At 37.4% G+C, this 11,739-nt stretch overlaps 1 protein-coding gene across 1 annotated transcript in view; it reads left to right on the top strand.

Moving 5' to 3' along the window:
• The window catches only part of GASK1B (golgi associated kinase 1B), a 48,283-nt gene extending 37,171 nt beyond the window's left edge, over positions 1 to 11,112 (top strand). Inside the window, exons 4-5 of the mRNA XM_019441148.2 lie at positions 5,470 to 5,696; positions 8,557 to 11,112. Of these exons, the coding sequence (XP_019296693.1) occupies positions 5,470 to 5,696; positions 8,557 to 8,764 (435 nt within the window). The 3' untranslated portion in view covers positions 8,765 to 11,112. The remainder of the gene's footprint in view (positions 1 to 5,469; positions 5,697 to 8,556) is intronic.
• Positions 11,113 to 11,739: the final 627 nt, after the last annotated feature.

The following is an 11,739-nucleotide window of genomic DNA, read 5'->3' on the forward strand; positions in this document are numbered from 1 at the left end:
TATTTCTCTGAGGGTGCCTGGGTGGCACAGTCGGTTAAGCATCTGACTCTTGGCTTTAGCTCAGGACATGATCTTGCGTGGGATTGAGGCCCATCCAGCCCTGTGCCATGAGCATGGAGCCTGCTTGGGATTCTCTCACTCTCTCTCTCTCTCTCTCTCTCTCTCTCTCTCTCTCTCCTCTCTCTCTCTGTTTCTCCATCTCTCTCTGCCCCTACCCCACTCACGCTCACTCTCTCTCAAAATAAATAAACTAAAATTTTCTCTAGTAATAAATTATTATTTTTAAGTTTATTTATTTATTTTGAGAGAGAGTGAGAGCACAAGCGCAAGCAGGGGAGGGGCAGAGAGAGAGAAGGAGAGAGAGAGAATCCCAGGCCGGCTTCATGCTGTCAGCGAGGTCCTGATGTGGGGCTCAGAGCTCAATCCCACCAACCATGAGATCACGACCTAAGCCCAAACCCAGAATCAGATGTGCTTAACCAACTGAGCCACCCAGGTGCCCCTATTATTATTATTTAACAAACGACAACCCACATGAATTGTGGGACTGAGGGAAAGAAAAATCAAAACCGCTTGGTCTTTCACTACAGACAGTCTGAGAAGCGCTGGTCTAATGTACTCTCAGTTTTTCTAAAGGTGTCTTTTGATTTCCTACTTTCACGCCTTTGCTTATTTTTTTTTTAGCTAAGACTTCCTGTCTCTCAAAACACAACTGTAATATCTTCTCCTTCATGCATTTTTACCTAAACTCCTACACTGCAGTTCTTCGTACTTCTGCTGAAAGCTTATAACCAGCATTTGCTGAATGCAGTAACATTTACTATTCTATACAAAGGCACTTGGCTTTTTTGCAGTGCCTGCCACCTTGGCTACACCTGAGAGATACAACCAGGATGGGAAAGAGCATGGACTTTGAGATCATAGACATCTGGGTTAGAATCCTGAGTTCTGTCATTTATGAGCACAGGGACCTTGGGTCAGTCAACCAGCCTCCTTGTGCCTCTCTGTCTTTGCTTATCAGATGAGACTGTGGGTAGCGCCCATATCTTCAGGTTGCTCTGAGGATTAAATGAAGCAACACGTGTAAAGCATTCCGCACACAGTTCCTGGCACAGAGTAAATACTCAGTAAATGACTGCTGTTATGTTTTTCATTAATATGAGGAGCACTTTTAGAATATTTTTTTCTTGCTTTTGTTCAGGCATTGCCTGAAATTAGTCATTTAATCCCATTATTTTGAGGAAAAAGAAAATGTGAAGAAAGTACCTCAATTGCTTTGATAGACCCACATTTTGAAGGCACAGCTAGAATGGGTGGTGTGCAAAGGGTGGAAAGTCATTGGATTTCTGTAGATTCCTAAGGGGCTCTGGAGAGCTAGTCAGTGCAGTGCAGGCATCCTTGTTTAGGCTCTGTAAACATAACTGAGTCACTCAGGAGATGTTTTCATGCAGGCAAAAGTAACACCACCAAAAGGAAAATGGAATTAAAAAAAGAAACTTTAGGAGAAGGCAGTATATCTAAAAATATTGCCACGACCAACCAAAAAAAAAATTTGGCTGGAGCACCTGGATTTTTCTGAGTATAATTTTAGTTAGGTAAACATTGAAAAGATATATTTTCCTAAAAGAGGACAGAGTAATTTTATGGAAAATGATGGTTGGCAGTAATCTTCCGATTCAGAAGTTCAATTTTGTAAAAGATTTTCCTTGTTTAAAGGGTGAGAGGTTGTGAATTTGAACAAGTTGCAGAGATGATGATCAATACTCATAGTCGCTTACCTGATACAATTTACCCCCAGTGAGCCTTCTTTGTAAGATAATTATCTAAGGATGCAGACATGTTCATGTGAACTACAGTGCTTAATTATGCGATAGTTAAGTGAAATGATTGTTTTAATGTGTGCACTAAGAAGTATATTAGCACCATATTATGGATTCGTAGCTATCTAGGATATGCTTTATTAGGCTTTAAAAATAGGTACACTCTCTTGGCAGTAAGCAGATATATATTCAATATATAACTAAATTAAATGCCAGGCACATGGCACTGAATTTAAGGGAGTGGATGATGGTTTTGTGGTCAAATTATTTTGGGTATATTGAATGTGAATTCAAAAGGAAGACTATAAGCAAAATTCTGAGAAGAGCTAGGGAACAAGATTTAAGAGCTACGTAAGCCCTTGCTAGACAAGGGCAATAATACAAAGACATAATTTACTATAGTTAGAGGATAAGAAAGACAAAGTAAAACCCAGATTATTTAGGCCTTACAGACTGGGTCTGTATCTGTAGGTGTACACACAAACACATACACACATACACACACTCAACACGTGTTACTGTACCCACCAACTTCAAGTGTAAATCTGAATAAAAGGAGGGGTAAACATCTTATGGAAGAGGAGTTGAGTTGAACACACACACCCGTTTTTAATAATAAGGTCTGTTAGACTTGAATGGCACAACAGTCTGTCGGGGAAGCAGTGAAATCATCACAGACTGTTGAGTGATTCAAAATTAGATCAGATAAAGCACTTTAAAAATACACTGTAGGAAACAATCTCATGCTGGGAAGGCAATAAAAAAATGACCTAACTTGGTCTTTTCCACCTCTAACTTTTAATGCTTCCTTGTAGTTTAAAAATAGAAAAGTATAATATTTATAGAAGTACCGAAAGTTGGGGTCTAAACTCTAAAGTGCTTATCATTTAACACTAATATATTTGATACTCATGGCTTTGTTGTAGAAATGACAGAAATGTAGCTATAGGTCTTAGTCCTTTCTTCACTGGTGTGAAATCAAAAACGAAGAGAGCTCAGGGTTCAGGACACCATTTGTGAAGAGTTTGATAGATTGGTCCTTATAACTTAAGTTCTAAACCATTTATCCAACATAACAGACCTTGATGTTGTAGTCAAAAGTAAATAGGATTTATTTTTTCCATGTATTATGTTTTTCCCCGTGTATGCCATTATGACCGCATATAAACATATGATGATGAGGGGACAATGGTATAGAGAGTTTTGGAGAATTAATAGTTAATGTAGCAAAAAAAGGGGAGATTGGATGAGAAGCAGCTTCTAGAAAGCCTATTTTTCATGTCCCCCCTGATTCCCTGATCTTAGCTTAAATAATTGCCAATCAGATACAATCTCTTTATGTCACTTGGTTTCTCTTATATTCAAAGGCAGTCAAGTTACTACACAAAATTAATCAGACTGTGTGAAGAGAAAGGGCACAATAAATTTTTCTAATAGTTTCTGATCTATGCTTTTTTCATCTAACCTATAGTGATTTGCTTGGGGCACTCTTGCTCACCTTTGGGGAACCCCTGTCCTCATGTCAGGCAAATACACTTTAACCAGAAGTGGGAACTTACTGTTCTCTGTAGTCGGCCTCTGTGACCTTTTGGAGAAATCATTGCTGAGACTTATAGCCCCATGGATCAGCTGCCTGGAGCCAATCCTGACAGAGGCCTCCCTTTATCTGTAGGTTGCTTGTGGATCAGCAGTATACCCCCCTGAGCTATCCACATGCCTCTTGGCTCACTGACCACCCCTGCCCCATGTGACTGGTTTTATGCAAATGTCATAGAAAATTGGCTTAGGCTGACCTCTTTTATACTCCTTGTTTCTCAAAATATTGCTATTTGGTACAAAGTCCACTTATGTGCGGAAAACAGAGGAAGGTCATTCATCCAGTTCTTAAAGTTTGCCGTGGTAGTGAGACAAAATTAAATGACCACTTCATTTCCCTTTGGGAGTAGTGGTGGTGGGGAGGTACTGACCATGGGCAACTCTTTTCCTTGGTGCCCAGCCCACTGACAGGTGGTAGAAGATGTTCAATAAACATTTGTTGGATGAATGAGTGAATGAGTGGGGACCATTTCAAAGTAGGCTAAATTTTAGCACTACTCTCTCAGCATTCCTTCCTGAGCAATTGGCCTCCTCGAGTGGCTAGCCCCACAGGATCTGCAAAAACACAAGGGAAGAGAAAGGATGGGAATGACTGCCAAAGAAATAAAAGTGACAGCGTTCAGTCCAGCTGTTTTTTGAATCATGAGCATATGTACTTTGTTCGACTAGCCTTAAACTGTTCACCATGATGTGTTAGGGGGTAAATCATGGAATTTTGGAGACAAATATAGTTGTGTGTCAGTCTTTGCTACTTACGTATATTCTACCAAGAGCAGATTATTTAACCTCTCTGAGGCTCAGTTTTTCTTCATTAGCGTGGAGAAATTGCCTTTTGTCTTCGAAGCTTGTTTTGAGGTAAATCACGTCATATAGTGTGTGTGTGTGTGTGTGTGTGTGTGTGTGTGTGTGTCTCAACAATTATAACTGTTTTCAGGTTTTTTTTGAATATCTTCTGGGTGCCTGCGTCAGGGCTGGAGGGTGTATACATATTTTAATTAATCTTCTTACTGACTGTAAAAGGTATAGTACAATAGTATCATTCCCATCATACAGGTAATTAAGTTGAGAGTCAGTGACGTAAAGGAATCTATACAAGATTGCATAGCTAAGTGTGAGAACAGAGATTTGACTTGAAACTTATCTAATTCCTAAACTGAGGCTTTTTGAGCCTCTACTCAGAAGTAGACTTCACTCCCAGTGCAGAGCCCAGTGTGGGGCTCAAACTCACGACCTGTGAGATCAAGACCTGAGCCAAGATCAAGAGTCAGACGCTTAACTGATTGAGCCACCCAGGTGCCCCTAAGCTGAGGCTTTAATTTACCCTGATTAATAAATATTATTTCTTTCCTGCCCCAAAGAAATGAAAATAACACAATTTTCCCTTTCTAATTAATCTGTTTACCTCTTCTGTAGGGTAGAATCCCTATCCCTGTAATAAACCCCACTGGGCCCAATAGCTTTGTTCATTCTGCTCAGTTATTTAGAATCTAACTGTGGGGTCCACGCAGGTAGTGTTTTTTTGTTATCATTATTGAATGTCACATCTTTTCCAAAGATTTGTTCTGTGTTATTTCAGGTTAGATAGTATAATACTAAAGTCCAGAGAAACTAGGGGATGCAGTAAACTTTTAGAGCCACTGAGATAATTCAGGTTTTCTATAACCCAACCCAAGGAAGAAAACAAGATACAGCCTTTAGCTATGTGAAAGTGCAGTGGTTTCCATCTTTTGTCATGAATACAGTCAGAGATTCTTCTGGCCATGTGTCTACATATGATGTCAGTGGGAATTTTTAATACTAAGGGTGGAGATGTCTAACTTGGATGATCTGACTTTGGAACTGTTAGAAGCTGGAAATGCTTTTAACCATGGCTGAGTCAGAAGGATATGAACCCTGGACTTATTCTGACAGTTGCCTTTAATTAAGTGAGCCTGACCTTATTAGATTCTGGCAAGGCAGCTATTTAGAAAACACTAATTCTTTGGAAATCTAGCTTTTCCAAGTTTTGTTTTTGCTCAGCATCTTGGATATTGTTTTCGTTTTCCATTTTCAGATTTATAATCGCTTAGATATAAATTGCTGTGGATTCAGACCTCGAAAGGAAGATGCCTGTGTACAGAATGGACTGAGGCCAAAGTGTGACAACCAAGATTCTGTGGCTCTAGCACACGTTATCCAGCGAAAGCATGACCCAAGGCATTTGGTCTTTATAGACAACAAGGGTTTCTTTGACAGAAGCGAAGATAACTTAAACTTCAAATTGTTAGAAGGCATCAAAGAGTAAGTTTTATGCTATAGTAACATCTGCAGGACATCACATTTCTGTTATATAAGTAGTACGGTTTTGAGAAAACTTAAATCCTATTTAACCTATTTAATCCCGATTTAACCCTTGAATGGCATTGTACATCTGGAATCTGGGAATGGAGGTCCCGTAATGGGAAACAGACCTAAGCCAAAACGAACAAGATCACAGTCATGGCGTCACTATCACCAACCCATGCAACCTAGAAAACTCTTGCTACATTTCACATCTATCGTGTTGCTTGGCCCTCAGTGGAAATCCATGTGGGTAAGGGTGGAAGCATGCAGGGACCTCTGTAATAGGAATTGACAGAGCATGGATGAGCATGTGGCAGAAGCTCCATTATCAGGCCATGGGGCAGGGAAACTAACAGGCATGCAGATATTGACACGGCGGGATGTCCAAAGGCACAATAAACTCAAGAGACTTCTGGATGCAGTAGGAAATTAGAGCTAATCTGCTGACTAGGACACAGTATTAAAGGACAGTGGCCATTTAATTCAGGTAGAAAGGTTTTGGAACATTTAGAAATCTTTCCAGTAGACATAGACTATGGGGAAAAGTATCTTAAGCTTATCTCTTTGGAAATAAAGGAAACTTACGGGAACCCTCCTATAGAGTCTGGGCTATTCAACCTTGGCTGCAGCCACTGAGGCTGAATTTCAGGCCCCAGCTCATAGCCACTCTTCTTGGTCTTCCTACCTTAGTCAGAAATCAGAGTGTCTGGGACACTGGGGTATGTTTGAGACTTGAAAATAAGGGGGTGCATTGGTGAAAGACTGAGCCAGCTGTGTGAAGCTAAGTGACTTCTAGAGAGCACATGGATGAGTCTAAAACTGAGGGTAGAACTCCAGTTTTCCAAATCCAAGTCCAATAATTTTCATGCAGTAACTTGTGTGGTTCATGCTGTTATTTTTATTCTTGTTAATAACACTGAGGCCTATTTCTTTAGTTCTTCCTAGCACTCCGAATCAGCTAATGTGTATCTTATGTACTTTCAAGACTAAAGGTAATACTGTTCCTATGAGAGTTTCATGAGCCCCAATTTCATGAGTTTTTGCCATGTCTTGCCCTGTTAATACTCGTTTTCACATCTCTTTGTGGATTTTAGGTGAATATATAGCAGATTCTTTCTTTAAAGTGTTAAACTAAGGAAATTTTATATGCAGAAAAATTTACAAAATGCATCACTTACTGAGTTGATGTCATGGAATCTTCTTAAATCTCTAAATTTTCTTTAGGAATTAGGAGTGCTGGAGAATATGGTCCATCCATTCTATACATTCATATTAATGTGAATACTGTTTTATTTATGCTTTCAAAGAAGATTTAACATTAAATGCAATATGAGGAGTAATGAGTTTAAAGTGAAATTTTCTTTGAATAGGTAAATCACACTTTGCAAAGCAAAAATGAGGACTTTGCTAGCCCAGATTTATGCATAGACTATTCCTATTAATCAATATAACGCACAGACAGGTAATTTTTTTGATTTTCCTTTATGAAAAGGATTAGTCACTAACGACATCCATGATTTTAACAGTTTCATCTCATACACTCTGACACAGCTAAATTAGTTGAAGGGTCATAGAACTTATATATCATGGATTATTAATATTTCATAGAGGAAAATGCTTACTTAATTAATACTGTGGCCACTAAATTATATCGTACATGTCTCTAGGGAGCTAAGAGCATCTTATCAACATTATTTAATTCCATTCTTACTCAGATTCATTAAGCACGTCCAGCATTGTGGCCTTTGGTCTTTCTGCAGCACTCATGCCCCTTGAATGCCACCCCTAGCTCACTCCATTGAAATTTGGAAAAGGTGTTTCAGAGGCCTGAAACTTTGGGCTATTTGTACATCTCAAACAAGCGTATATTCTTGTTTTCGTTTTTAAGGAGCAACTAAGTTTACTTGAAAATTACTGTTAAACCCCATGATTTTATTGTGCGTTCATCAGTATTTGAATGAAAGCTGGATGGGGCCAATGGGGGATTCAAACATTCCTTAAGATTTTGAACCAGAAACTTGACAAAGTTCTTCCAATAATGTATGTGCTAGACCCTCTGTTTTTACTTTCTAAAAGAACAGCAGGACATATTGCCCCTCTTAACATAGTTCAGCAAGGACCTTTCCGGATTGGCCTCAGGTTTTCCAGGGATGGTTCATTGTGGTATGCCTTGGCTCCAAAACTTGAGTTTTGCTAAATTTATTTGAAAACAATTTAATATTCCAGTTTAGTGACATGCTCCCAGATTCTCAGAATTCCTGAAGTATAATCTGAATCAGAAGCAATTCTTCATTTAATTGGGCATTATGTAATGATTTCTTTCTTTTTTTACTACCTACATTTTGGATTATTTCACATTAAATTCAGGCGTGCATTTGTCAGCATTTTGCTTCTCACATTTTCTTGCATAAAACCCCACATTGACACTTATGAGGATACTATTCTACTTGACAGATTGAAGAGGTTTCCATGGGTGAAATGGAGCTTAAGATGGAGGAAAGTATTTTTGCCCAGCTAACAGAACTCTTTAATTCTGTGCCTCTCTTTGCCTACAGATAATGACCTTAAGTAAGACATTAGTATGTCAAGTTCTCAATGGAAAATTCAGCATAGAAAATTCAGTTCCCTTGAAACATATTCTTCTAGTATATTATTATTAAGAGAAGTATGTCAGTTTGACAGTGACAAAAATGTTTTCATTCTCCAGGTACCATTTGATAGTGTGATTTATGCCAGATTAATGAAGGGCAAAGCAATTGGGTAAGGCATAATATTTCTAAGCAATTACTAAGAATGAAATATCATTTTATCTTCTCAGGTTTCCCGAATCTGCAGTTTCTGTTTTGAAGAGCCAGCACTTGCGGCAGAAACTCCTTCAGTCCCTGTTTCTTGATAAAGTTTATTGGGAAAGTCAAGGAGGTAGACAAGGAATTGAAAAGCTTATTGATGTAATAGAACAGAGAGCCAAAATCCTTCTCACCTACATCAACGCACATGGGGCCAAAGTATTACCTATGAATGAATAACGAAAGGATCTTCTGGATAGAATACTAGATATATTTATGCATTTTGTTTTGTTTTGTTTTGTTTTGAAATCAGGTACACAAACCTCAAGTCCTTTTAGGAATGAGGCAGCGTGGAGGAATACATAAAAGAAATGAATTTGACCAAGTGTATATGATGGATCTGAGCTCTATAAGCAGGCTTAAAACCTTTTAAAAAACATACTGTTCAAAAAATATTTGTTTATATTTTTCTCATCACATCATAGGAGTCTCAACATCTGGTTACAGGTGGCCGCAATTATTATTCCAGTTAGCTTTGTCATGCCATTTAACGGAACAGTGTAAACCAGAGGTGCGGACTCCTTTAACAAGGCATATTTTATGCCATATTGACTGGTCTGACTGAGTACTGATAGGAATGGCTCTTGATATTCTTTGGTTGCTGATTGTTAAAACAGGGCAGCCTCAATATGACCCAGAGGCGATTCTACATTGGAAACCTGAGGCTGCCATCTGCAAAAAACATCAGGGTATGCGATAATTCTACATAGAAATGGTGGGTTATTTGCAAAAGCACCGGTATATATTTTATTTTATTTTATCTATAAATGATCAGCCATCTCTGATTCTGAGCAGCAAGAATCACATTTTCCATTTTTTAAGTAAATTTATTTTGTTTTCAATATAGAAATCATCCAAATCTGACGGTTTATATATTAGGTAGTTTTGCTTTCTCAGTTTGAGTCCAGTTTATGTCTAGTGGCTTAGAAATTAAATAATTTTAAGGTACAAGTTACCTATTTGAAAATATTATTTTAGAATGCCTTTTTTAATGGATGCTCTTTTGAAAAATTTTGTCATTTTTACAGTGGATACACTATAGTTTTTGTATATTTTATAAATAATAGTGGATTTCTTCAGATTTGTTCTAATTATACTTAGACTGATTTAATTGATCTTGCTCAGATATTGACAATAGAACCAGATATCGAATGTATTTAAATATATTGTTTGGCTTATTCTAATATGAGAAATATGAACAAAATAAATTAAAACCTGACTCTTTTCAATTCTCCTCAATGACTAGAACTAACAGTGAATTTGGATACTATTCAGGCTCAAATAATTCTCCCCAAACTCCCTCTACCTTCATTTTAATTAGGCATAGGGACATGGACATATAGTTTTCATGTGTTGGGTCTTTGTGTTTTGGCAAGATACCATTGCATTTTCTGTGTCCTAATCAAGGGCAACTTAATATCACCATAAATTAGAACTATTAAAGGCATTAAAATGAAGACTGTTTTTTTAAATATAACTATATATTCTAATTTATACAAATGTGTCGAGGCAAAATGTCAAAACAACATGGTAACTACAAGAGGTAGTTACCTTGGTAAGGCCAAGGAGAGAGGGGTCATTTGATTATCTAATTATAACTTTTCTAGGCTCACATTCATGTACTGTTTTCTAGCATCCTTATTTGCTGGGCTGACCTTTGGAGAAGTGGTCTTCAGACCATTCTTTTCTTCCATTATCCCTCTACAGCTCTGAGTTCCTCCCTCTGATTCTACACACTCAGCAAACTCTGACTCTCCTGAGTCTCCTCTTTTACCTGTTGTAGTTGGGCTTTTTAAGTCCCCCTTTCCCTCATTAATCAGTATATTACTAAAAAAAATTGGCCTAACAAAAGTTTGGCGACCCAGGTTTTATATTGAGCCATTGACTTGAAATAACTCTTTGTGAGGTTGCCTTATACCTTGCCTTATCAAGCTGGCATGTTTGCATTTTCATATGCTTTTTATGGAATATATCATCTTTATCTAAATTTGTGAAATTAATGGTGAGAATTCCCATATCCTCAGAAATGAGCTTTAATTTTGTGTCTCAAGCTACACTGCTTTTGGGCAGCCGGGTTCACTCTTACGTGGATCCAGCTTTCCTTATTTCCCTCCAGTTATTCTGACATGCTTAATATTAAATGAAAGGTCCGGGAACACATGTTTATTTTAGTCACCTTTGCTTTTTAACAATGTATTTTGTGCTATAATCAGTGAATAATTCATGCTGCATTATTTTTGAATAATGGATAGCTGCAGCGCCAGGCTTTTAATTTTAAGTAATGCTCTTTTCTCTTACTGAAACAATGAGAGTACCCTGAGCCGTTCAAATGCACTCAGATTATGCTGTGGTTTGGTTCACGTAAGCATATTATGTGGTTTATTTATAACTTGATAAATTTAAAATAAAACAATTTACCTTGGCAGACATGCAAAAGCTGATTGTTGTGTGATTTATTTTCTTTAAGCTGATAATATGCAAATAAATGCATATCTGAAAAATCTATAATAAAAATATTAGAAATTAAAGATGTGTGCTTTTTATTTTGTAAATGGGTTTTCTTTTGATAGATTACTCTTCTTCAGAAGTTAAGTATAGAAGACTGTTTGCTACCGTTGCCCATGGTGAAAGAAACAATTGAACCATTAAGAGTTTTATTGGATTGTGTTTATGTATGCATATATTTGGTATTGTTACTAGTGATATCATGCTTTCTCTTGGTGCATATACAACATTGTTTTAGGTGGTATGCAAATTAGTTAACAGATGTCACAAACTGTGAGAGGTTAGTTTTTGTTTCTCTTTTCTGGGGGTGAGTCTTAGAATTAAAGTTAAGGTTTTCCAAAGAACATTCTTATTTATTAAGTTTATTAGGTACCCAGGGAATTTATTGAAATATAAAATGTCTTAGACTTATGTTCAAAATATTTATGATCTCAGAGCCTGTATAATAGCCTGTTTATTCTGACATGCTTAATATTAAAGGTCCAGGAACACAGGTTTATTTTAGTCACCTTTGCTTTTTAACAATGTATACATTACATTATATCTAATGACTAAAATAACCTGGATATAGATTTATCTACAGTGTCTTATGACATTCTAATGTTTATCTCAGCGCAGAACAAGGTAGGGCACATTTAGAGCACTAGTCT

The sequence above is a fragment of the Panthera pardus genome, unplaced genomic scaffold (genome assembly GCF_024362965.1).
Source record: "Panthera pardus isolate Hobbes unplaced genomic scaffold, ASM2436296v1 HiC_scaffold_13, whole genome shotgun sequence".
NCBI lineage: Eukaryota > Metazoa > Chordata > Mammalia > Carnivora > Felidae > Panthera > Panthera pardus.